The sequence below is a fragment of the Aplysia californica genome, unplaced genomic scaffold, assembly GCF_000002075.1.
Source record: "Aplysia californica isolate F4 #8 unplaced genomic scaffold, AplCal3.0 scaffold00783, whole genome shotgun sequence".
In the NCBI taxonomy this organism is placed as follows: Eukaryota; Metazoa; Mollusca; class Gastropoda; order Aplysiida; family Aplysiidae; genus Aplysia; species Aplysia californica.
In genome coordinates this window covers 290,990-318,984 of record NW_004798053.1, presented here as the reverse complement: position 1 = coordinate 318,984, position 27,995 = coordinate 290,990, and the positions used below count along the sequence as shown (strand labels likewise).

General features: G+C 43.4%; 1 protein-coding gene across 2 annotated transcripts; it reads left to right on the top strand.

The window, feature by feature from the left end:
* On the top strand, window positions 1-26,786 carry LOC101864259 (zinc finger protein 569). Of its 2 annotated transcripts, none has more exons than XM_013088662.2 (2): window positions 1-51; window positions 24,324-26,786. In XM_013088662.2, exon 2 carries the CDS (start codon window positions 24,377-24,379, stop codon window positions 25,982-25,984), a length of 1,608 nt encoding a protein of 535 aa, XP_012944116.1. In that variant the 5' UTR covers window positions 1-51; window positions 24,324-24,376; the 3' UTR covers window positions 25,985-26,786. The 2 variants fall into 2 exon arrangements, with proteins under 2 accessions (XP_012944116.1, XP_005109546.1); XM_005109489.3 differs by lacking the exon at window positions 1-51 and adding an exon at window positions 2,504-2,787.
* Window positions 26,787-27,995: the final 1,209 nt, after the last annotated feature.

Here is a 27,995-nt window from a genome sequence, read left to right as displayed (position 1 = left end):
CTAGGTTTTCGCGGATTTGGTTGATAAAAGGGTAAGACTACACTAGCCAAGGTAAGACTTCTACGATAACCATTTAAACGTTTTCTGGAAGAACAAAGAAAGGTTTACCAACAAGGGTAGTTTGAAAAAAATATGACGAGAAAATTTATCAAAAATCAATGGTTAAAAATTGTCTATTTTTCAACTTCAAATATTTCGAAACTCATTAGTCGCACATCGACCTGGAAAGAAGCGTTTTGAAGGCCATCCACAGGTCTTTAAAGACATGTATCGGACTTGACTGTTGGTCCCCTAAATTAAACAAAAATATGGGCAGTTTGAACCCACTGTCGCGATGAGACGTCATGTCCGGAAACAAAACCCTATGGGACTTTCCGAAGCCAAATGACGCTATAGTGAGCGCGTTCACTGAAGTGCCTACGTAAAGTGCCCCCCCCCCCCCAACCTTGAAACCCCCTCCACATTCTTATTAGATTTCTAGCTGCCCCCCCCCCCCCTACATCTACTCTAGGGACCAAAACCGGCGAATAGTAATTTGGGGGGGGGGGGGGGGGGGGGCTACCAAAAAAGTAAACTACTACAGTTCATCGCACTTTATCGAACGTTCCCAGCATTGTGGAAAAATATAATATTTGTGTGTGTGTGTGTGTGTGTAGGTACTGAGGGCTACACTCCATTGTTTCATCTAGACTATTCTAGAACAGTAGATCTAGACAGTGCTGTTTATTTAATTAATTTTTTTTGGTCTAATCTACACGCTACCAGTTTTACTATTGCAAATGTCTTCTAGTTTTACTACAATGACTACAATGTCCGTGTTGGAGTCAGCTGAAGGCTACACACCATTGTTTCATATAGACAGTGCTGTTTATTTATTTGTTTTTGTCTACACGCTACCAGTTTTACTATTCCACAGGTCTTCTACTAGAAGTTCTAGCCTAGTTCTAGTACAATGTCCGTGTGGAATAACAAGAACTGGGTGTCTTTTCGATAGTTCCCACCCCGCTTATTTGGACCTAGAGATCTAGATCTAGATTTAGATCAGAAGTTATGTTTGATGCGCGGCGAGCGAGAGATATCAAACCTAACGCAAAACATCAAATCATGGTAAAGTGCCCCCCCCCCCCCCTTTGAACCCCCCTCCACATTCTTATTAGATTTCTGTCTCCCTGAAACACTCTTGGGACCAAAACCGGCGAATAGTAATTGGAAGGGGGGGGGGGGGGGGCTACCAAAAAAGTAAACTATTCTACAGTTCATCGAACGAACATTATCGAACGTTGCCAGTATTGTGGAAATAGAATATTTGTGTGTGTAGGTACTTCTTTCTAATAGCCATTCTTTAGCCCAGATGGTCCTGTTTCTAGATTTGTTTTTGGATTTGAGAACAAAAAATGCTGCCAAATTATCCATGTAGCTTGCTTCAGCTATTGTTGACGTTTTTGACCTAGATCTAGCTACAACAAACGGAACTTCTCTCGTCGACAAACTTTCAGTTTACCGATGACACAGATCGAGCGTCCGTCGGTAAAACTGTCAGTTTGTCGATCATCGAACTGTACGTCTAAAGGGGCCTTAAGCCTAAGCCGTGATCTAGCCCTAAGCCTAGCTACACTGCTACACGCACGCGTAATGTGTCATGTTCGTGGGTACTTTAGTACTTGTAGCAAGGGAATATACCCATGAATAAATACAACAGGATTAGTCCACAAATGCTTACTTCTCTTGCATTTCTGATTTAACAGGGATCTGATATAACATGACTTTTTCTCTGGTCCCACCATCCTTGTTATATCAAGTTTCCACTGTATTGAGCACATTCAAACTCAAACGAGAGTTGCTACGAGAGTGCTAGATTTTCTAGATCTAATGCCAAGGAGAAAAACGTCACTTACTAGCTTCTGAATGCTTTCTGTCTTAGATCTAGAACTCTAGATCTAGATTTCTATATATCAAATCAATCCCGTTGAAAGCAAAGAAAACGGCCAAAAATATGAATGAAAGTAAAACTAAATCATGCGCACAAGAACACACACACTTAAGTAAAAAAGGAGTAGAATATTTTAAAATCCCCTCACGGCTGTGGGAATAAGAGAAAATCTTATTCGGTGGGGAAAATGGCAGACTTTATTTTATTTTAATGACCTCTCACCTCTCGTTCTAAAACCAAATTAAACGAAGAAAACAGTCGTCCCTTCCACCTGAAGAGGATTTTTGTCAGCGCAACCATTTAAAAATTCTAATTCTAATTTATACAAACGCCGCTTATTAGTTTCACCCATAGATGTTTAAAAGTGGGTAGGGCTAGGCCTTCTCAGGACTGAGAAAGCCTAGGGCCAAGGAGTTTAGAACTTTTAATCTCCTTGCCTAGGGCCAAACTCTATGGTTTCACTGGTTTCACCCAAGGACCTTACAACGTTTAACCATAGAGTATGGGCCTATTAGGCTATGTATATATATAATATATAGATACGTTCTTATACTCTCTGACCGTCTAGGTAGGGCCAGAGAGTATTTAATTATATTTTAGTGTCTCTGGTAGGGCCTATATTGGCCTAATTATAGAGAGCAGAAACGAGGCCTCTTAGCGCGAATCTAGGTCACCAGCTGATCGTGAAACAAGGCGCGGTACGTAAACAAAGCAAATGGCGGCTGTCGGCAGTCGCAAGTCACCCGCATTGTACGCTAAGTGGTGTTCTGCAGCAGTCTGTATCCGTGCCAATTCAAGATCGCATAATTACCACACCTAGATCTAGCATTCTTTAGCTTTCCAAAGGACCCTGAAATGTAAGAATTTACACATGTACTTTTTCATTTACCTTATTTAATAGCGTTTTTCTCAGCCCTTTTCTCGTGTTTTCTCTCTAGAGATTCTAGATCTAATCTAGATCTAGATTAGATCTAGATCTAGATATCTAGATCTAGATATCTAGATCTAGATTAGGTCTCTCTCTCTCTCTCTCTCTCTCTCTCTCTCTCTCTCTCTCTCTCTCTCTCTCTATATATATATATATATATATATATATATATATAATCTAGATCTACAATCTGGATCTAGATTGTAGATCTAATTCTAATCTGCTCATCTACAGGATAGTGGGCTCCCTAACTGCCACTGCAAATTTTAGTAGGAACATGCCACTTGGCGCACAAGTACAGTCAAACCTGTGTAAGACGGCCACCTATTGTCAAGGAGAAAAGTGGCCGTATAAGACAGGTGACCGTCTTAGGCAGGACTGATCAAGATGAAGAAAACAGACCATTCTCATCTGAGGTCCCAATCGAAAGTAGCCGCATTGTTGTTGTTTTTGTTGTTGGTACTTAAGTACGGCTAGACAGCTGGGCTAGCTGTACTTATTCTTGATGGCTAGACTGACCATTAAAAAAAAATAGTCCTACAGAATTGTAAATATAAATTTTTAGTTTGCAGTACCTAAAGTTGTATTTGAGACGAAACCAGGTGCCTTAATGACAGTGCATGTATTTTAAACCTCCTGTTTTCTATTAATGTTAATAGGGCCTAAGATAAGTACGGCTAGACTTCTTGGCCTGCCGTACTTAAGTACGGGTAGACAGCCTGGCTAGCCGTACTTAAGGACGGCTAGTATCGATGGCTGAATTGTAAATGAAATTTTTAGTTTGCAATGCCTAAAGTCCTAAAGTATTTGTATTTCAGACAAAACCAAAAGGTACCTTACTGACTTCCTTGTATTTGAACCTGAATAATTACTAGATCTAGATCTAGATTCTAGATCTAATGAGACCTGTGTACTTAACAGGTTTGAGTCGATAGGGCCAAACCTAGATCTAAGTACGGCTAGACTGGCAGTCTAGTCTAGCCGTACTTAAGTACGGCTAGCCACTTCGTTTGTATTTTGTTTGTAATTTTTATTTTGTTGCTGATTTTGCACAAAAAGGGTGACAATAAAACGAAATGTATCAGACGAGGAAGACCGAGTGGCATGTTAAAACAAACACGTAGGTGGCCACCACTCGGAGAACGAGCGACGCTTCTGTCACAAGTTCATGTTGACGTCCTTTGTTACTTTGTTACAGACTGGGTAAACAGTGACCACTCATCTCACTTAGGATTTGTGTATGAGTTCTGGGCGGGGCTTATGGGTTATGAGGGATCACATGCTTACCTCACCAGCAGCTGAAAATTGGTAGCTATTGGTCAACAGTGTGAGGGGCCTACGCATCATGATCAGTTGGAGGGACTACCTAACAACAACGACAGGGGATTGAATTATGACGGCTCGCCCACAACGACAGGGGCCAATGTACAATTTATGACAAAACGTAATGGAGTCACTAAGGTGGCCGTCAAAGACAGGTGTTATACATTGCTTATTGTGATAGGGGTTGTGTGTTAAAATTATAAATATGCTGGCCGCGGCCGCGTTGGACAGGTGCCCGTTTTACACAGTTAAATTATATATATAGAAAAAACGCAAGGGGGGAAATGGAAAGTGGCCGTTTGTACAGGTAGCCGTATTATAGAGGTGGCCGTCAGAGCAGGTTCGACTGTACCTTGAACAAAGCTAAGAATTTTGATAAACGGACACTACAAGCTGTATCTGCTTAATTTCACCCAAATTTGCATAAATTAAAAATGGCCGCCGTTGAAAAATCAAGCAAAATGAAAATAACTCATATATTATCGTACACATCTTCGATTTTCAAGGCCATGCATGAAATGAAAAAGCTGACAGATTGGCTGTGGTGAGGCCACCTTAGTTGATGATACGGTTCAACCAGATAGGGTCGAGGTCCTGAAATGTCTCTCTCGCCAGCTGATTGAGGAGGTAGATAGGGAGGCAGAGGCCAGTACTGCCGTGGAGAGGATGATGCTTTTGGGAATACAAAAAGGAAGCAGAAAATCTGTCATCCTTGCAGGAAAGAACAGAAGAATGTTCAACCAGATGTGCACTGGCACAATCAGTGGAAGGACCCTCGGCAACATTTTGGAGAGAGCAACGGAGCATCAATGGACATGTCCGGAGTGCATCGATGTTGCTTCCATAAACAATGAATGAATGACATGAAAATGGTGTCAAAATATAGATCTATATGTTTTTGGGGATGCCTTAACCATTGAAATCAAAATTTTGGAAGTAGAAGGTCCGTTTTTTAATTTATTCAATATGTTAGTCACATGATGTGATTATGAAGTACATATTATATTTTGTAGATTTCAAATTAACAAGCTTGGACCTCCGCTGTCACAAGTCATCCCATTGATGATGCTTCCCTTTTTTATGGAATCAGCTCACAGTCCAATGATGGTATTCCATGGGATGAACATTGTTGCTGCTGTTACAAAGCAACTGAATCCAGGACAGACCCCGGTCATGGTTGTTGATCAGCCGCTCTTTACATGGACAAAGAAGATTCCGTGGAAATTTTCAGATGTCTTGGGAGAGGACAAGTTTATGGTGATGCTTGGGGCGCTGCACACTGAGAAAATGCAGTATGAAGCCCCAGGGGACTGGCTGGAAGGGAGTGGATGGACGTCACTTCTGTCAGTCAGTGGTGTGGCTTCTAGTGGAGTTGCTGATTCTATGATATAGGTGACACATCTGACCCGCACTCGCTACATACACTAAATCACAGCTCTTGCTTTGTATAGTTTACTGAGACAAACCCGTCGTGAATCATCATCATCAATGCCTTTCACCCCTGGCAGGGTATAGGCCACATACAAGCTCCTTCCATTTCTCTCTATCCTGGGCCATCCTTCCTAGCTCATTCCAAGTGAGTTTCATCTCTCTCATGTCCCTTTCCACACATCTCCTCCATGTTTCCCGTCGTGGCCTACCCCTGCCTCGTGCTCCCTGTGGGTTCCATTGTCGTGACTGTCTTGTAATGTTTCCGCTGGGCTTTCTGAAGGTGTGTCTCATCCAACGCCACTTTCTTAGTCCTATTTCTACTTCTATTCCTTTTGTCCTGTCCTTTCCCATAGCTCTTCATTTCTTATTCTATCCTGCCATTTAATTCTAAGGATACTCCTCATACATCTGTTGATGAAAGTCTAGACTTTATTCAGCAGTCTTTGTTGTCTTCCAAGTTTCGCAGCCGTAGAGGAGCACAGACTTGACATTGGAATTAAAGAGTCGAATCTTGGTGTGCAGTGAGATGTTGCTTGCTTTCCTGACATTTGATAATTGCTTGAAAGCTGACCTTGCCTTGGCGATTCTTGCTTTTACATCTGCCTCAGTTCCACCTTTACCGTCGATGACACTTCCAAGGTAGGTAAAGGAGTCCACTTCTTTTAGGGGATCGTCTTCCACTGTCACAGCAGGGCTTGACACTTTACCTAGCTTCACTACTTTCGACTTGCCCGGGTGTATACATAGGCCAACACTCCTTGATAGGCTGTTGAGTTCCTTGGTCTTTTCTTGCATCTAAGCATGTGTGTTAGAGAGCAGTGCAAGGTCATCGGAGAAGTCCAAGTCGTCCAGCTGCTGCCAAGGGATCCACTGTATTCCATTTCGCTTGCCTGTGGTGGCTTCCTTCATGATCCAGTCAATTGCAAGTATGAAGAGAAGAGGTGAGAGCAGGCATCCTTGTCGCACTCCTGTCTGTACCTGGAACTGGAATGGTTCTGAGAGTTGTCCTTCGTGGAAGACTTGGCAGTTTGTTCCATCATAGGTGGTCTTCACAAGTTTGACAATTTTGTCAGGTATTCCGTAATGCCGTATAAGTTTCCACAGAGTTTCCCTGTCCACGCTGTCAAATGCCTTTTCATAATCAATGAAGTTGACCACTAGTGGTGAATTCCATTCAAGCGATCGCTCAACAATGATGCGCAGGGTAGAAATCTGGTCCACACATGATTGGTTCTTGCGGAATCCTGCCTGGTTTCCTCTGAGCTTCTCATCTGTTGCCAGCTTAATTATCTCCAGGAGTATCCTGTTAAAGACTTTCCCAGGTATGGACAGGAGTGTTATTTATGCCTCTGTAGTTGTTACAATTGCTGAGGTCTCCCTCTCTTTGGCAGCTTGATTAGGTGGCCTTCCTTCCAGTCTGACGGTATTTCCTCTTCTTTCCAAACCTTTTCGAATAGAGCATAGAGAATTTCCACTGATGTGTCTTTATCTGCCTTAAGGGCTTCCAGTGGTATATGGTCCGGACCAGCTGCCTTGTGGGACTTCAGTGCAGTTATAGCTGCAGCAATTTCCTCTCTCGAAGGTGGTAACGTAGCGATTGGGAGGTCGTTTCGGGCTGGAAGAGTTTCTGGTTGGTTTTCTCTAGGTGGTCTGTTCAATAGTTGATCAAAGTGTTCTCTCCATCGGTTCAGTTGCCCCTCTGGGTTGAAGATAGCCTTTCCCTCTTTCTCTTTCACTGGTAGAGTGGGCTTGCTGAACCTACCTGAAAGAGTCTTTGCTGTCTGATGTACAATCCGCAAGAGCCCGTCTGTTGCTGCTTTCTCTGCCTTTTCGACCAGGCCATTCAGGTAGGTATTCTTGTCCTTCTGTATGGAATTCTTTACCTCCCGGTTTACTTCGGTGTACTCTTGTTGTGCAGCGAGTTTCTCAGTTCGGGTACGGCTGTTGTTGACTTGGGCCTTCAGCTCTCTTCTTCTTTTGATTTTGTCTAGAGAGTCCTGTGAAATCCATTCATTCCTGGTGTTGACTTTGGGTCCTAGGATGCTCTGGCAGGTTGCATTTACTTCCTCTTTTATCTTGTCCCAGTTTTCGTTTACTTCACAGTCATCCAGATCTTGAAGGGCTTGAAATCTGTTCTTCAGTTCCAACTTGAATTCATTCTTCTTTACTGGATCTTTCAGAGGGCTCACTTCATAGTTTTGGCGACTTCCAGCTGTGATTTGTGCATACCTTCTCAGTTTCAGTTTCCTCTTTCCAAGGATCAAATGGTGGTCTGATGTGACGTCTGCTCTTCGTAAGACTCGGACGTCCTCCAGTGAGCGTCTAAACTTTCGGGAGATGCAAAAGTGGTCGATCTGGTTTTCTGTTGTTCCGTCCGGGGAGACCCAAGTGGCCTTGTGAATCCTTTTGTGTGGGAAGATTGTACCTCCAATAACCAAGATGTTGAATGCACAGAAGTTTTGGAATCTTTCTCCGTTGTCATTTGCCTCTCCTAATCCATGTCTGCCCATGGTTTCCTCACAGTGACGATTGTCCGAACCTACCTTTGCATTTAGATCTCCCATGACAATGTTGATGTCCGTACCTGGAAGTTTGTCGATCACACTCTGCAGGCGGTTGTAGAAGTCATCTTTATTCTCCACTTCTGCATCATTGGTTTGGGCATACACTTGTATGATATTCATGTTTATGACCTTCTACCTACTATCCCTTTCTTTTTCTTTTTTAGTTCCGAATGAGGCCATGATGATTCTTGGACCGTGCGCTTCCCAGCCCCTAAATGTCTTTAGCGCTGTTTTGGCTCTGATCATCCCTACTCCTTCCCTGTGTGGTCCATCACTGTCATTTCCTGAATAAATGAAAAGCTCCCCCTCTTTCATTCATACCTGACAACAACTATTGATGATGAGCCATTGGAACTGTATGCTTGGATTAGGTATCAGCGAGACCGAGAACCGCAATTCTTGTACTGGCACAAAATTCTTTAGCTGCAGCTCATGGTTCTTCAGTTTGTGAAGTTGATTCAGACTGCATCATTTGATCTGTACTTATTGACTTTAGAACATCTCATGCCATGGGTGTATGCTCTTGATCACATACACTATGTCCGCAGTCTACCCATTCAACTACGAGATATGTGTGGCCTTCGAGAAATGCATCCAACAGTTCGTAAAGAGTTCATGAAGGGAAATTTCGTTGGACAGAAGACAAGTCGAGCATTTTCTAGCATTGCCTTGGACCAAATTCATGAGCAGCTCATCGTTTCTCTGAAGGGTGATGGCAGGCCTGACGAGAGGGGGGGTCAGGGGGGGCCAATGCCCCGGGGCCCGGGGGTTTGGGGGGCCCGCAAGCAGGGGGAAAAGAGAGAGAGAAAAAAAGAGAGAGAGAGAGAGAGAGAGAGAGAGAGAGCGTATGTTGGTCATGGTATGTAATAGATATAGTGATTATATATGCCTATGTACATTGTATTTGTTGGGTTATTAAATTGCAGGTGAGGGTGGGTGGGGCCGGGGGGGGGGGGGAGGAGGGGCCCGAAGGTGATTGCTGCCTCACGGCCCGACCAGGCTCTCGATGGCCCTGGGTGATGGAGGAATAATTGGACTGACTGAGGATCCTGTAGCCCTTAAAAGATTTATGATTACTGGACCAGAACTTGCTCGCATCATTGACGAGTTCGAAAACACACCTCAGAACAGTCACAGGAAGCACCATGAACAGTATCCTAAATGTCAAGAGACTTTCAGAGAAGATGTGAATGGCTTAATCAGTGCTTTCTCTGATGTGGGAAATCCTTTCCTTGAAGTATCTGGGCAATTGATTTCTCTTGACAGGTCAAGAATCATGACAGATGATATTGTGAGAAACATCACAAAAATTGGAAAAGACAAGTATGATGCATTCTTTTCAGAAAGGGTTTCATCCAGCACGTCCCCATGGACCTCCACCTTTCACCTGAATAGATTGCCTCTTTTCGTTGTAAAAGCTCAACAACGTAAAGAAAAATCCGACCTTGCTTCCAAGAAGGAAGAACAAACCCAGTTTATTCAAATGATGCTCTCTGGGCACTCAGGAAGGGACATTGGTGAAGAAATGTTTGCACATGAGAACACTACATTACCACCATCTCTCAGTTCCCAGAGTCAGATGCACAAAGGAACAAAATCTGAAATTCTCAAGTGCCTCGAAGGTGATATTGAGATTCTACTTCTGATACTTCCCCTAATTCTGATGTTGTTATTCTAGATGGAGCCTTCATCGTGAAATCACTGAGACCTGGTACAGCATCAACATTTCAGGATTATGCAGACCAGGTGTTTCTTCTATATTGTGATGTCATGGCTAAAGGGTGTGTCATGGGATGCCTACAAACACGATAGTCTCAAATCCAGCACTCGGGAAACCAGAGGCAGTGGCATGCGGTGTCGAGTGACATGACCAACCAAAGTACCGAGTAACTGGCAAGGATTTTTACGGGTCGATGAGAACAAAACAGAACTGTTTTCTCTGTTAGCAGAGAACATGCAAGAGATGTACACAGAGTGCAAGCAAGTAGTTACAACCTTCGGAGAGAATCAATTTGACCTTTTATGATAATTCTTTGGGTGTCATTGAGTTTGTCAGCCAGAACTTACTATGAAACAACACATTTATATTTCTATCATTCTTCTATCAAAAGTTATATTCAGTTCATATTTTCATTATACTTCAGTGGCGGCCATTTTTCATTTATTATGCAGGTTAAGAGTGAGTTTGACCTTTTATTATTACTTTGATGGTGTCATTGAGTTTGCCAGCCATATATTTAATATGAAACAACTCCAAAATTAACGGTCTACCATTTGTCTGTCAAAAGTAATATCCAGTTATCATTTTCATTATATTTCAGTGGCGGCCATTTTTAATTCATGCAAATTAGGAGTGAATTTGACCTTTTATTATAACTTTGATGGTGTCATTGAGTTTGTCAGCCATATATTTTTATGAAACAACACCAAAATTAATGTTCTACCATTCGTCTGTCAAAAGTTATATCCAGTTATCATTTTTATTATATTTCAGTGGCGGCCATTTTTAATTTATGCAAATGAGGGCCTGAATATGCATGTGGACCTTGTGTCCATTTCTGTTTTCCAATATGGTGTAAGGTACTTACATCATACTACATGCCAAGTGGTTCCTTCCTACTAAAATTTGCAGTGGGTAATGGGACTGCTGGCCTAAGTCAACCCACTAGGAGTCTAGATTCTAGATTAGGTCTAGAATCTAGATCTAGATAGATCTATCTAGAATCTAGATCTATCTACCACTTTAACAAAAGCTCTATTTCTCCGAACGTTCGGGAAAATAAACTTGAACTCTATTTCTCCAAACGGTTTCCGTTCTCGAGATTTGTTGATATTAAGCGAATGAAGTGGCCCGTGTGTGTGTGTGTGTAAGGTGTGAACGGATGGGGGGTGGGTTTGTGGAGGGATATTTTTTTGGTAGCGGCGTGTTTTCAATGAGACGTAGGCCTAGATCTAGGCTAGCCCTAGCCTACACTTCGGTGTAGAACCAACACAGGCAATTCTAGAAGTAGAAGGTCACAAACTCAAGGAGAAATTCATTTTATATCGGGGAACATAAATCCGGGGGACGGGGGTCAGGTAAAGACACACACACACACGCTTACACAGAGGGACAGAGAGGCGAATGCACAACACCGAGCACCCGAGCACAATAGGCTAGATCTACTCACCAATGCCAAAGAGCTCCAATTTACTCGGTGGCAATTGACGCTGCTGTCCATTTTTGTCAATTGCCACCACGTCACCTCTTCTAAAACTAAAACTAATAAGAAATGTAGATCAGATGTAGACTCTAGATCTAGAAATTTAGTAGATCAAGATCTAGTATCAGTGCCCAAGTTGTTAATAAATCTAGTAGTTGGCCTACTGGGATTAGATCTAGCCTTGGGCCTTATTATTACAGTCGAACCTGCCCTGACCGTCACCTCTATAAGACGGCCACCTGTACAAACGGCCACTTTCCATTTCCCCCCTTGCATTTTTTCTATATAATTTAACTGTGTAAAACGGGCACCTGTCCAACGCGACCCCCTGTAGGTCAGGGGGATATAAATAGATCCACTGCTTAGTCTGCAGAAGGTGCAACCCCTTCAAAGGCGAGGTGTCGCACACGTACCCCAACCCTCTGGGATCCGGATGCGACACCTACTTTGGTGTATCTTCCTCTTCTCCTTCCTTCTTTCTTTCTTCTTCTATCTTTTCTCCCACCGCTGACCTCATGTGCAGCAAAAAGAGAGGTCACCCATCCCACAGAGTGGGCGCCTTGTTGACCGTGAGGTGCGACCCGTGCGGAGGGAAACCGGGTACCTGGCGGTTGAGGTGAGATCAGTCTACGGACTGTCCCTCGCCAATACACCTCTTTGGTCCAGGTTTTCCTCTTAGACGGGAGGGTGGCACGTCCCATGCCACTCAATCGGTTGGGAGTTGAAACAACATCAAGCCCTGGGTCAATCTTGACGGGAGGGTTTTATGCACTCTAGTGGAGAGTATAGCTCCGGGGTAGCCCTGGCACAGCTCTGGTTATCAGAGCAATGTGTCCCCTTGTTGGGCTCGATGGCGGGCGAGGAGCCCCGGAGTCGAATCACCTTAAAAACCCTCATGGATTCATCTTCTATTAAAAACCCTTCCCCAACTCCCAATGTTGCCGAGCAAACAAACTCCAAAAGGTTAAAGGACCTTTACATCTGCCTCTGCCCTCCCCCCTCTCAGGGAGCTTCCGAGGCAGCCGTACTTGACCATCCGCAGCACCATTGCGCAGAAAAAGATCACTGATCTAAACATATTCAAGACAGGAGATGCTCTAAGACAGGTTCTGGGATACATTCCTACGAATGTCCAGAAACTGTCCTCTGGTGCTCTCCTCATCAAGTGCGCATCGGATAAAGAACTGGTGGGACTTGAAAAGATTAAAACCTTCGGTGGTGTTCCTTGTGTTTCCGAGCGACACCAGAAGTTTAACCAGTCGAAGGGCGTGGACCGCAGCCATGAGCAGAAAGGCTGCTCAACCCAAGAAATTGTGGATAACTGTGAGAGTGTGGTTGAAGCCCACCGAATTACTATTTGGCGGGGGGAGTCCACACTAGAAATGAATACAATAATTTCTAACTTTTGATTCATGCCGCCCCCCAGCCACCGTTCGGGCATCATACTTGATCTTGGACGTGCGACCCTATGTGCCAAACCCTCTACGCTGCTTTCAGTGTCAGAAGTTTGGCCATAGTCAGTCGCGATGCCGACGTGCAGCCGTGTGTCCTCGCTGCGGCAAGACTGGGCATCCTGAAAAGGAATGCAAGGCTAGTCCTTGCTGCCCAAATTGCCAAGGCCAGCACACAGCCTTCGGCAAGGATTGCCCGACTTGGATCCAAGAACGCACAATCCAAGAGTATAAAGCATGAAATGGCTGCTCTTTTCAAGAAACACGTAAAGCTGTCTGCCCGCCAGGTATGACCCCAGTCCCTGGCCAGTCATACGCAAGCGTACTCCAGCCAGTCACGAAGTCAGCCAGTGCTTCCACTGTCGACCCCCCAGAACCCTAATTCAACAAGCGACTTACTGCACAGAAACACAAAAAGGTTCCTCCCAAAACTCTGGTACCCACCTTTCAGGTATCACTGAATCACCGCTTTGGGGTTCTTGGGGTGGACTCTATCTCCGCCCCCCCCCCCTCTCCCCATCACCCCTCTTCTATTACTTCTTCTTGTTCTTGTTTTTGTTGTTGTTGTTGTTGTTGTTGTTCTTCTTCTTCTTCTGCCACCTCACAACCCATCTCTCTGATGGAGTGTGAGGTTTTCCCTCCTCCCTCTCCCCAGCACCCTTCCCAGCCCCCTCTGTCTACTCCACCTCCCCCAACCCCTTCACTCCCCCCACTACCAATGGAGGATGACATCTCCGACCCCCCTCCCCGGCCTGACCCCGGGAAGGGCGGAGTCTGTCACTCCTCCAAATCCCCCACTAGACCGCCGTCCAATCCAGGACGGCAACCTAGAAAACACTCTGCCTCCCCCGCAAGGAGGAGTCAGAGTGTTTCTTCGAAGCCGGGGCCTTTGAGCTCCAAAATCAAAACTAAAAACATGTAATGGCGGTTTCCATTGCAGAATTGCTACACTTACGGGCCACACTGTGCCCACGTGTGGCCTGTATTCAAGAAACAAAATTCGCCCTGGCTTCAACCATAGACTTAAGAGGATTTACTGCGTATCATCACATTCACACGGAGAACCAGATTGCTTCCGGTGGTACCACCATCTACACCGACAACAACACACTCCACAGACAAGTACATCTTAAGACGACCCTCCAGGCTATTGCCGTACGGGTCACCCTGCACAGACCAATCACGATCTGCTCAGTTTATATCCCAGCAAATTACCCCCTCAAAATAATCCAACTAAATGAATTAAAGGCTCAGCTTCCAAAACCGTTTATTTTGCTACGTGATTTCAATGCCCACAGCCCCCTTTGGGGAGACAAATCTACAGACCAGAAAGGAAAAATAATAGAAGATTTTTTATTTCAAAATAACATCTATCTCTTAAATGATAGGTCCCCAACTTACAGAAACAGAGCCACTTATGGCACTCCATCCCTTGACCTCACCTTTTGTACCCCTGACCTAGTTCCAGATCTTGAGTGGTCTGTGCTGGATGACCGAACGGACCATTTCCCAATTCTTCTCAAAAACAATAACCTCCACAACGACCCGATCCCAGAACGCTTCAAGTTCAAAAAAGCAGACTGGGACAGGTTTGCCATTCAATGTTCCCAGATTCTTAATCCCACTTTCAACCTCAACTACAATAAATTCCACGAAAAGCTTTTAGAAATATGCCACGAACACATAACAAAAACAAAACCCCGGAGGAACAAGATCGGACCAGGCTCGTTTCCTCGGCGTTATATTCGACAAAAAACTCACATTCATACCCCACATCAAAGACCTTCGTGTGAGGTGCCAGAAAGCGTTAAACACTTTGAAAATTCTGTCGCATCCGCAGTGGGACTTAAAACACCTTTTCCACTTGTACATCTCCCTTGTCCGGTCCAGGCTTGACTACGGCTGTCAAGTCTACGGATCGGCAAAACCACACATCCTGAAAATGCTAGACCCAGTACAAAACCAAGGACTCCACCTCGCCCTGGGGGCTTTCCTCACTTCCCCGGTGGAGAGCCTCCAGGCCGAGACAAACATACCATCACTCTCACTCAGACGCACACAACTCTCACTACTATACGCAATTAAACAGAGCTCAACACCAGAAAATCCAGCGCACAACAGCATTTTTAAAACAAACCCAGAAACCATAAACAAATTCCAAAACAACGAAAAACTTATCAAACTCTTCGGCCTCAGAATCCTTGAGGACCTCAAAAACTTACACTTTTCCAAACAAGACACCCAACTATTTCTTTTCCCCGACCTCCCTCCGTGGCACCTCACCAAGGCAAAAGTAGACTTACAGCTGACCACACACTACAAAGAAAGCACAAACACCAAAACTTTTAAAGCAGAATACAAAAAACTATAGATAAATACCCCGGTGGGGAGCTCATCTTCATGGATGGCTCCAAAAAAGACAACAATGTGGGCGCCGCAGCCCTATCCTCCAACAGTACACACCAGAAAGACTCCATCCTGAAGCCTCCATTTTCTCTGCGGAGGCCACTGCCTTTGACATAATTCACAAACTACACACTCCTACACCCAAAAATAGTTAGGCTACAACAGAATATTCACACCCTATCTGAAACAGAAAAAAATATCATGTTCGCATGGATACCTAGCCATGTAGGCATCCGAGGAAACGAGCAGGTAGATGATCTGGCGAAGAAATCCTCATCCCTTCTGTTGGGATCAATGACGAACACTCTCCCACAGACTGACTTTAAAAATAAAGTAAAAAAGTACACCTCCAGTCTGTGGGAGATCCACTGGAAAAAACAGAAGAATAACAAACTCTATCTATAATATAAAACCCAAACTGGGACCGCGAAATCCTTCCGACCTCTCCAGAAGAGATGAAGTAATTTTTGCTCAATTGTGCATCGGACACACGGCCCTGACACACAAATACCTCCTACAGGGAGATGAGAAGCCGTTCTGTGTCGGATGCGACACAGATTTTACCATTAGACTCATTTTAACCAAATGTCTAGACTTTAGAGAGATCCGAAGGAAATACTTCAAATGCAAGAAATTGCATGACATTTTTTCCGTCGTTGGTCCCAACAGAATCTTGGATTCTATGAAGGCCATTGGCCTTTATGGAAAATTATAAAATGAAACAATATTGTTAAAAATTTTATCGTCATTTATAAGAGTTGTTTTAAATTGAAAATATATTTACACCGAATTTTAATATTTTAACATTTTGAAGTGCAGTGCAACTGTTGCGAATGTAACCAACTTGTGTTTCGCGCGCTCATATGACCTTATGCAGTTGCGAGCGCCGTAAAACCCCATACTAAACTAAACTAACTGTCCAACGCGGCGCAGCCACCATATTTTAACACACAACCCCTATCACACCAAGCAATAACACCTGTCTTGGACAGCCACCTTAGTGACTCCATTACGTTTTGTCATAAATTGTGCATTGGCCCCTGGCGTAGTGGGCAAGCCGACATAATCCAATCACCTGTCGTTGTTGTTAGGTAGTCCCTCCAACCGATCATGGTGCGTAGGCCCCTCCCACTGTTGACCAATAGCTAACAAATTTGCAGCTGTTGGTGAGGTAAGCGTGTGATCCCTCATAACCCCGCCCAGAGCTCATACACAAATCGTAAGTGAGATGAGTGTCCATTGTTTACCCAGTCTGTAACAAAGTAACAATGGATGTCAACATGAACGTGTGACAGAAGCGTCGCTCCTTCTCAGAGTGGTGGCAGCCCATGTGTTTGTTTTACCATGGCACCCGGGCCTCCTTGTCTGACACATTTCATTTTATTGCCGCCCTTGCACAAGAGCAGCAACAAAAGAAAAAAAACCTAGCGAAAACAATAACAATAACAACAACAATGCCGCTACCTTCGGTTGGGACCTCAGAAAGGAATGGTTTGTTTTCTTCATATTGATCAGTCCTGCCTAAGACTGCCACCTGTCTAAAACGGCCACTATACTCCTTGACAATGGGTGGCCGTCTTACACAGGTTCAACTGTATAGGCTTATTATAATTTTTGCCTCCACTCCACTCCTTCCTCTACTTCTTCACAACACAGGCGACAGTGCAGTAGAACTGTACCCGGGTAGCGAACCCGCTCGTGCTCGCAAGCCCCTAGTTCAAGTCACAAAAGCCTCAAATCACTAGGTCAAGTCATTAAATCAAATCACCAGCATGTTACACTTTCACTATTCAGAGACAATAAAGTCTCTGGTATGATATAATACTAATAGGATAGGATATGATACAGATCTTCTATTTAAGTCTATGAACTCCAATCACCTTTGTTGGCCAAGATTTAGATCTTCTATAGGTTCTAGTAGATCTACCATAATCTTGACCCAGCCGCCAGCCCGAGGAGTAGACCGGCCGAGTCACTGGGCCTGCTCTAGGGCAAGAGAATTTTAGATCTAGGCCCTAACCAGAGTTTTACTGTGGTATATTCAGCCTGTTTTGTTCCTGGCTGGTAGGCGGAGCAGAAATGAAACAAGAAAGGAGGCCGAGGACAGACTGGTTTTGGTTTGATTTTCTCCAAAATTGTGTGTATTTTACTTTTAGATGTAAGCTGGTGGTATAACGGGATAGCACTGATTGCCATCGTGATTAGTGGTAGACTGATACTGGTAAAGACTAGAGATTGTCAAACTGGCCAGTCTTTACTTTACTCGTCTAGAGCTGTCTTGAGCCTATTACCATGCACAAAGGAAAAAACGATTAACATACAACCAATAATATTATTCTAATGAATATTTCATGTACAGCAACATTATGAGCTGACCTTAACATAAATTCAAATTGAAGATTTCTACTGGATCACAAGTTACGCTATACATAAGTGTCGAGGACCCTGTAGATGTACATTTTCTGATACTCATCAGTGCTCAGGCTGCCACAGACCTTTCATGTACGAGGGACGTCCAGAAAGTAGGCCTACCGTTTTAAAATACAGTGGAATCCTGTTATAACGAGAGGGAGGGGACCGGTGCAAAATGTCTATTATATCAGGATTCTCGTTACAGGGGATCCAGCAATAAATTCAAGGGAAATAGTAAAGTAGGCCTAATCTATGAGTTTGGCATTCTGTTTATTCCTTTTTGTATTTCCCCTGATGATGATTTGTTCTACATGATCTCTAGGTCTTACTTGATCAAAAATAGAATCAGGTTTCTTTCTCTAGCACTAGCAATGTTGACAAATCGGCCTTGGCGATCAGAAAGAAGGGGCTCTGGCTTTTGGCTAACTCGCCCGCTGTGTTGTCCCCCACCCCACCACACCCTGTGGTGCGTTGCGTCTGCTTGCGCAAGTCACACATTCACTTCATCCATCTATCACAGCATTGTGATCTCTCCATCCCGCATCAGAGAAGTGAGAGGCACGGTATGCCTAGATAATCTAGACTAGGCTAGGCTGGCCTATCATGTGATGCATTCTGCTTGTCTGCGCATGCCACACCCTCCCCACTCTTTCGCTCCGGCCTTCATTGTTGGTTTGCGTGGGCTGTCCCATTCTTTGTTTCGCTGGATCACCAACAACTTTCTCGACTGGCTAGGTTTTATAACATGTTTAATTGGTCTGTGCGCTGTGCACAGCAGCAGCAATATTCCGCTACAACCGACCCGCGTGACTGTCTGATTGCGCAATAGCAGTATTTTATTTACAAAGATAAAGAAGGAGAAAAAACGGGGTTTTAGAATAGTGTCTTTTTAACAATAACAGACTTCTCGTTATTTCAGGACTCGTTTTAAGTGGACTCCACTGTAATTATAAAAGAAATAATTTTCCCTATCAAAACGATTTATTTTTGAATACCTCATATATGACTACTTCTCCACGTAGTCACTAGAACTGTTCAGGCATTTGTCGTAGCGTGGGACGAGCTTCTGAATGCCCTCATCGTAGAAAGCTGCCGCCTGCGATGTCGGCCAATGTCGAGTCTCTCCTGTGAGATCAGCGTCTGAGTCGAAGTCCTACCCGGCCAAAAACTTTTTCCAATGCAAGGGCAGATGAAAGTCACTGGGAGCCAGGTCTGGGCTGTACGATGTGTGCTTCAACTGTTCCCATCTGAAGGAGGCGATTAGGTTTTTGTTCTGTGCAGACTTGGGAGGAGTTGCATTGTCGTGAAGCAGAACAACGCCATCGCTAACCATTCCGCGTCTTTTGTTTTGAATGGCTCTACGCAGTTTTTAAAGTGTGTTGCAGTACACATCAGAGTTAATTGTGAGGCAGCATAGCGGAATCAGGCACTCGTCAAAATACTCAAAATGAAAAAACTTGCATAGGTTTGTGAATTTTTATCAAATTTTTGTTTTTTGCCTCAACACCTTTCATGCTCATTAAAGAACTCATTTCTGTGTGGATTTTTCTGAAAAACATTGATTAAAGGCACAAAAAAGGAAATTTTCAGTTACCACACACTCTTAAGCTAAGGAAATAACTAATCTTTGGTGGCCATTTTCTCACTAATCCTATCTCTGAAAACAGGTGACCCCCAGCTCCTTCAATTGCAATTATCTCGACTTATATTCAAGATAAATGGATATTTTTTTTAATCCAACTAAAGGCAAGTGAAAAAGCTTTAAGATGATACCAATAACTCTACATGCCCAAAAATTGACGAGAGCCTGATTCCACCACGCCGCCTCACAATTGTCATCCATTTCCCAAATATTCTACTAAAAGAACTCCCTGCATGTCCCAAAACACGCATTACTTTTTTTCCTGACGTGGCCTACTTGAACTTTCTTGGCTGGGGCGAATCCGTATACTTTCACTACATCGACTGCTGCTTTGACTCGGGCGTGGAGTGGGGCAACCAGGTTTCATCCCCCGTCACAAAATGAGTAAGGAAGTCATCTCCTTCGTCATTGTAACGTGTCAGGAATGTCAATGCGCTGGCAGCCCGTCGATCCTTATGTGCTTGTGTCAGCTGCTTGGGTACACAGCGTGAGCACACATTTCGATAACCCAAATGGTCAGTGACGATGTCATGCAGAAGCGACGTTGAGATCTCAGGAAAGTTTGAGGAGAGTGAGGAAAGGGTAAAACGCCTGTCTTCCTTTATCTTAATGTCAACTTTGTCAAATCATCACTGACCAAAGATGGACGCCCACTCCTGGGTTCATCATGCACATTTTCTCGTCCCTCTTTGAACATGCGAACCCATTTCCGCACCATGCTTTCACCCATTGCATTTTCACAATACACTTCAGTCTTTGGAAATCTGTCCGTGAATGTCGCTAGGCTTCGTGTTCTTTGCAGTCAGAAAACGAATAACAGACCGATTTCACTGTCTGTCAGCATAATTTTAAATCTAGGAAGAAGCTTCAAAAGTGTGTAGGTTGTTTGATACAAAATGTGGCTGTGTAAACTGGCGGGGAAAAAACTGGATGAGATGTTTTACAAGCGTTGTAGATTGTTGTTTACAATGGCAAGATGGAAGCTGAGGGCTCTTTCCGGTTCAGTATGGAGCACATCAACTCACTGTGGTGCAAAATCGGGAATATCCTAACCCAGTTCAGAGATATGTGAAAACGGTACTTACTTTCTGGACGTCCCTTGTAGACCTGAGCATGAGTCCTTATAATATAAAAAGGCCATTGGACTGACATCTGGCAGTGCCATATAATTTTTTGCCAACCGCCCAGGGTGTTGCTGTTCCTTTGAAATTTCTCAAGGTGACTTTAAAATTTTATTCCAGTTTTTTTACAACAGTGACCAAAGCCTCAAGATAATAGCATTTTCATAGTCAGCACAAATCAGGATTATGCTATGCTTTTTTACCCTTTTGATTATTTTAGCTTGATGACTTCCGAGATGGCATGCCGGCAGGGTTTTGCAAATCTCCTTAGTAGGATTCTCACCTGGAAAAAAAGATTCGTTTTTGGCAGTTTGTACAGTAAAACTCGGTTATAATATTATAATGAAGTCCATGGGCCTGACCTTCAATTTCGTTGAATCCAAGTGTTCTTTATCATTTTAAGAATATGAGCAGAAAGTTGCATTGCAGCATAGTGTCTAGAATATGGCAATGTTTGGTTCCACAGACATATAAGATAAATTTCTGTTGGAATTTCTATGAACACACACACACACACATATACATGTTTCGAGGTCACTATGTGAACATTGCCTCACCTACATTATGTATGACCTTAGCAGTTGCGAGCGCCGTAAAACCCTATACAGTAGTCTCCGCCTAAGATCCCACCGCTTACGATCCCGGTTCGCTAAGATCCCGGTTCGCTAAGATCCCGTTGTTTTAGGAAAACAGAATTTTTACTATACAAAAGTCACCCCTAAGATCCCGCTCTGATGGTCTACATTCGGCTAAGATCCCGCATTTCAGATCATAATTTGCTAAACAAAAACCCGGGCGGGCACAGCCGATCAACCTAGAGTGAAAAGTTGAGATCAATAAACTGTCCGTCGCGTCAAAGATCAACCACTATCGTGAATGTGATCACATACACGTTGTAAAACTCGATGAAGCGATACAATGTTTGCCCCAGACGGGATCACACCGAGGTGTGAACTGACCGACGCGTTTGTTTTACCCACGCATCACACTCACACCTGAGCTCGCCACCTAAACTTGCATCCCTCGCTGGGTGGGTAGGGCCTACACGTTCGCTCCAGGCAGGATCACATCGAACCGTGAACTCTTCCTTGACCATTGCAGCAGTTGTCTGTACTCCCGAATTTGCGAGACAGACTGAATTTTAATTGGTGGGTTCACAACGTAATGGTGTGTAACGACAATGGCGGTTTGGAAGGGTGGGGGGGGGACTCGGTCAGAGATGGAAAGCTATAAATTTTTTACAGGTAAAGAGGAGGGGCAACTGGATAAGCGTAGATCTTGAGACTCATGATAGGATTATAAGTGAAAATGGCACGCCTCATGCCACTATGCACCATGATAGGTCATCAAGGTTAGCCACTCTTTGCTCGTCATATGCCATAAACCTACCAAGGGGGCACGTCAGTTCATTGTAGAGAGGAGGGAGACCATTTTACCGATTGTGAGCCTTAACATGGGTCACCATAGATTCTTACCTGGGTTCATCGGTTAAGATCCTGGTTCGCCTAAGATCCCGCATTTCCTTGCTCCCGAGCACCGGGATCTTAGGCGGAGACTACTGTACTACTACTACTTCTACTACCTACATTATGTGATTTATGTGGACACCCCATATCAGCCAAAGTTAGCATAATCGTTCATTATTTGCAGTGTAAGTCCTTGATACAAATACATTTTCCATCAAATTTTTTGAAGCTACCTAACATATAAAATTTTAGTTCCTTTGGTTGTTTTTTTACTAATGTTGGACATTAAGGTGGACTTCATGACCTCCTGACCTTTTGCACAAAAGTACGCAAATGGTCCATTATTGGGACTTACTGAACATAAATGGTTTATAAGGGTATTGGGTGTCATGTAACTCAATGTAACATTTATTAATTCACTCATGGGTTGAGGGTACATAGACCCACTGTAACTTCTACAGGAGGTGAAACCCCTCCAATAATGAAATGTCTCACGTGGACCCCACCCTCTGGGATCCATGTGCAGCATCTTCTTTGGTGATGGTGTATCTTCCTCTTCTCCTTCCATTCTTTCTTCCTTCTTCTATCATTTCTTCCACCGCTGACCCCTTGTGCAGCAAAACTAGCGGTCGTCAGTCCCACAGAGTGGGCGCCTCGTAGACCTTGAGGTGAGACCCTTGCGAAGGGAAACCGGGTACCTAGTTGTTGAGGCAAGATCGGTCTGCGGACTGTCCTTCGCCAACACATATCTTTGGCCCATGTTTTCCTCTTAGATGGGAGGGTGGCACGGCCCATGCCTCTCAATTACTCAATTGGTTGTGAGTGGTTGGGAGCTGAAACCCCTTCAGTCTGTCCCTGGATCAATCTTGACAGGAGAGTCTGTACACTTTTGTGGAGAGTATAACTCCAGTGTAGCTCTGGCTCAGCTCTGGTCATCTAATCAATTTTCCCCCTGTTGAGCTCTGTGATGAATGCTATTGGGAGCCCTGCAACTGAAAAAAAAATTCCAACACACCAGGAATCCAAAAAACATCCTGACCCATCCCCAGCTCCCAACATTACTAAAAAGTCTTGGATCGCAGAAGTGAGTGAGGCCGCCGAGTTGAGCAAAGAAAAATTACCTTTACAGCTGTTTCTGGGCTCCCTCCTTCCAGGGAACGTCTAGAGCAGCCGTATGTGACCATCCGAAGCTCTGATGCACAGATGAAGATCTCAGATCTAACCCTTTTCAAGACAGGAGATGCTTTAAAGCAGGCACTGGGATACATCTCCACCAACGTCCAAAAGCTGCCTTCTGGTGCACTCCTTCGGGCATCATACTTGAACCTGGATGTGCGACCCTGTGCAGTTTCAAGTGTCAGAAGTTCGGCCATAGCCAGTTGTGATACAGACATGTGTGTCCTCATTATGGCAAGACCGGGCATCCTGAAAAGGTATGAAAGGCTAGTCCTTGCTCTCCCAGTTGCCACGGCCAGCACGCAACCCTCGTCAAGGAGTGCCTGACTTGGTTCTAGGAATGCACCATCCACAAAGTACAAGGTGCGAAATGGCTGCTCATTTCAGGAGCCTTAAAAGACTGTCTGCCCACTAGTTGTAACTCTGATCCCTGGCTGGTCATACGCAAGGGTAGTCTCGCTGGTCATGAAATCGGCCAGCACTTCCTCTGCCAACCTCACAGAGCCCATGGTCAAACTGACTAACTAAACTAACTAAAGAGCGCTGCTCCATGATATTCAGCAGAGCAGGTTCCTGGATTCCCAACTCGTAGGTCGATCCGCCAAGTTCCCTCGCACACACACACACACATGGTGATACACAATTCAGAAAGTTACTGCAGTTATGTTGACTCGAAAAATTCTGCACACACTCGAAGTGTGTGTAGCGTTATGTATAAGCATGGTGAAATCACAGGGTTATTCAGACCGGAAGCAAAATTTAGAACATTTTAACACATGATGTAATGGCGGAAAATACGATAGCAGCCTTAGATTAGATGTCAACATAATGAGGCATGTCCACATAATGTGAGTGTGCGAACAGACTTTACAGAATGACACAAAAACACACACACAATCACACATGCACACGCTTTTACACACACACACACTCACACACACACACACACACACACACACACACACACACACACACACACACACACACACACACAAAGAAAAGACTCTCAGCTTTAACTTTAAGTATCACCAACAAAGAGGCACTTTTCAAACACAGATCACAGAATTATTTCCTTTGATGTTGGCAGAAATACTGTAAATTTAAAACAGAGGACAACATTAGAACTCCCCTGATACTGTCAGCCTCACTGTACTGTCAACTGTCTGCTTGTCCTAAGGTTAGTGGCACATGTATTATGAGGTTTGACCGTGATACCTTATATGTTTTAAGTTGGTCCCCTTCTTAACCTTTTGTTTGTTTCGTTTTTCAGTGAAACCAGCCTTTGGCCATGAAAGGAAAGGAAGGCGGCTTGAAGCTACCAAGATGACTGATCTCAAAGATAGGACTGTTCAATGCAAAAGCATTCCTTTTTTCCATAATGCTAGTGACAAGCAACATATATCTGGACAGACATGCGATGAGGACAATGTAATATGTCAACCACATGTTTCCAGTGACATAACACATAGTGATGTAATTGATTTGACCGATGATAGTGTTGACATATTTACCAAAGTGCGTTTTAGTAAAAAGAAAAAGAAGAAGAAAAGAAAAAGGGAGAAAAATGCTCTTATTAGAACAGACTATGAGAACAGTGTGAATGACAGTGGTGCTGATATTAATCTCATAGGCAATGACTTTATAATAATTGAAAATATTAACCATCAAGGCACTCAGGAGAAAGAAAGTGACATACCGATATCTGACCAGGGTATGCTTTCAACAGCTCTTCCTTCAGTCTTTAGACAGACCAGGAGACAAAGAAGAGATGTGAACTACAATGAAAACTTTCTCAGTTCCAAAGAATCTAATCCATATGCCAATGCCTGTGAACAGTGCAATGCCTGTTTTGAGTCTCCTGCAGAATTAGCTTCTCATAGTATTAAGCATCTGCATCAAGCTGATCAAGTGTTTATTTGTGGTGAGTGTGGCAGAAATTTCCGTAATGCACTTGGTCTTAGAACTCATGAACGCAGAAGGCATGGGAAAATTATGACACACAACTGTTCTACATGTGAAAAGTCTCTTTCATCATTTGAAGCACTGAAAAAACATCGAATGATGTGCAACAAGAAGCAAACAAAATGTTCCAATCTAGAAAGTCAAATGTCTAATGGTGGGGTGGAAAATAAATCTGAGAAGAAAATATTTAACTGCTCTGAATGTAGCAAAACATTTGGTGATGAGACATACTTAAATGATCACCAAAAACTGCACAGAGATGGAGGCATTGCTTTTGCTCAGAATTCTTCTAATTTACAATGTCCTGAGGATGGTTGTATGCTTAAGTTGCCCAATTTACATGCATATAGAAGGCATGCAAGAACTCATTCAAAAATTAGGCCATATCCTTGTCCACAGTGTAGAAAGTATTTTTCCTTGTGGGGCAACATGATCAGGCACATGAAAACACACTTTGACATAAAGACTCATGAGTGTCCAGATTGTGAAAGAAAGTTTAGTGATGCAGCTTCCATGGTAAGCCACAGGAGGCATATTCACACTGGGGAAAAGCCATTTTCTTGTGAACTGTGTCCCAAAGCTTTTGTAACAAAGTCAGATCTGAACCGACACAACTTGTCCCACTCTGAGGAAAGAAAACATGAGTGTACAGATTGCGGAAAAAGATTCAAACAGAGGAATGCTCTCATTTCTCATATGAGAAGGAAGGCTCGTGAGAGGTCTTGGCAGTGTGGCGTATGTAATAAATCATTTCTGTCTAAAGGTGGACTCATGGCTCATATGGCCATACATTCTAAGGTGAAACTGTACGAATGTGAAACATGTGAGAGACAGTTCTCTCAAATAGCAAGCTTAAAAGCTCACATGCGGACACACACAGGTGAGCTCCCTTACTCCTGTACATTTTGTGGGCAAAAGTTTGCCTTCATTAGCAACAAAATTCGACACGAGAAAACAAAGCATCGGTAGGTTCAGGTTTTCATCACTAATATAATCTAGTTCAACGCAAACAGAGCCAATCATAATGCTTAGGCTTAAGCCTAGAAAATTTCTTTGTTGAGACCAGACATTTTTATTTTGTACAGATCTGATAGTCACTTTTGTGTTGTCTTTGAAAATACATGTGCTTTCATTCACTCATTACTTACTTTCTTTAATTATTAAGAAAAGGAAAATTAAAAGTAAAACAAAATAAGAAACAAGTGCATTTTGCAAGACAATTGAAACGTGACATTAGGAGTTGAAATCTGTATTTATGATGTAAAATAATAATGTCCCTGGCAACAAAGACATTTTTTTTTTCAGCATGAGAAGTAATTTTTTTTAGTTAACACTATCCAAACACTCTGGGGTCATGTTGTACCCCCGAGGTTGTATTCTTCACATTTTAGAATACTTCTAGTACAAAGATCTCTTTGAAGCTTTCAGTATTTCTAAAAAAATCATTTTGACAGACTGCTATGCAAAGCGTAGCCTACGGATCAGATTAACGAGTAAATTTAGTCTTTGAAATTGGTGGCACAGAGTTCCTCACGTCGTATGGATACAATAGTAAAACATGACGTACAGATAGGGTTAAGATGGACCTTTCCAGAGCTTGAAATAGACAGCGGCAATTTGCCTTGGTGCCTTTGCAATTTGCTGTAATGCCCTTAAAACCAAAGGGTCAACCGCTGCAATTTTTGGCGTGCCCTTGTTTTTGGGTTTTTTAAAAAAATGTAACGCCTTGAAAATCAATATTTGTCCTGTGCGTGCTGTCAATTGAGAAAAAGAAAGAGAAAAGAAAGTTATATAAGCGTCTTGTCGGGGTTTGCCACCGTGACCGATCAGTGAACCTGCGCGCAGGCATTGCAACTTAATCACAAGATATGGCATCCGTTGAGCACGCGATTGTTGGGGACGTCAAAGTTCATTCGAAGTCTGAACACCGCGAAGTATGGGACTCCGGAATGGGGGAAATTATTTATCTTTTTATTTTTAAGATACACTTGAGAAAGAGAGAGAGAGAGAGGGAGGGGGTCTGAAATCTCATCAAAACTTCAGTCACACAGTGCTCTGCTTGACCTTTTTGTCCATTTTGTCATGGCTAGCTAGTGCAAACACACTCACATCAATGATAACCAAACCTTATCAGTGTCTGAAAAAAGCTCTGGACGAAAAAGAAGACTGCAGATGTGAGAGAAAGTGCAAGTGTGATGATTACAAGCTAACCATGAAAGATGTGTTGGATAAGCTGGTACTGTGCTTGAAAAAAAGATTTTCTGGCACATCAGAAGATAAAGTTTTGAAGAGTGCAAGGATATTTGACTGGACAAGTGTGCCTGAAACTGACAAAATGGATGAGCTGAAAGAATATGGTGAGACACAGATTGGATGACTTGATAGCTCATTTACATTATGATGAGACTGTGCTTCAACACCAAGGATGCTGAACACTGAAAATAAAGAAAGAGTGGCTTATGTTTCTCTCCGAAAGTCAGGGTTCAATACCTCTAAATGAGAACAAGACAAGTTTAATCCTGGAAAAAGCAAGGGAAGTTCCCAATCTGTCTCATTTGGCTCATATAATCTTTGTTTTGCCATCATTCACAGCCGAGGTAGAAAAGCAGTTTTCTTTGATGAAGCGCATCCTTGGTGACTGGAGGCATTCGCTTTCCAGAGATGTGCTTGAAAAGATAATGCCTATATATATGTGCCAACGGTCCTGGGGATCAAAGAATTCAATCCAGAACCCTGCATTGCAAAGTGGCAAGAGATTTATGTCTCACAAATAGACTTTCTGATAAAACAGCACTATTCTCTGAAATTATCTTCTCTGGTGATACTTTTTAAAATTACTTGTTTTTTCCCATATGGGACAGACAGTAAGCCAGTGTTTTTCTATTATATTGTGTGTGCCAACATATTTTCAATATTCTGATCTAGTCATAAGTCATAATATGACATGCTGATTGTTTAGGTCTTTTATATATATATATAT

Bases quoted from the DNA above. Each gene is read 5' to 3' on its own strand.
- LOC101864259 (XM_013088662.2), top strand. From the start codon at position 24,377: ATGACTGATCTCAAAGATAGGACTGTTCAATGCAAAAGCATTCCTTTT.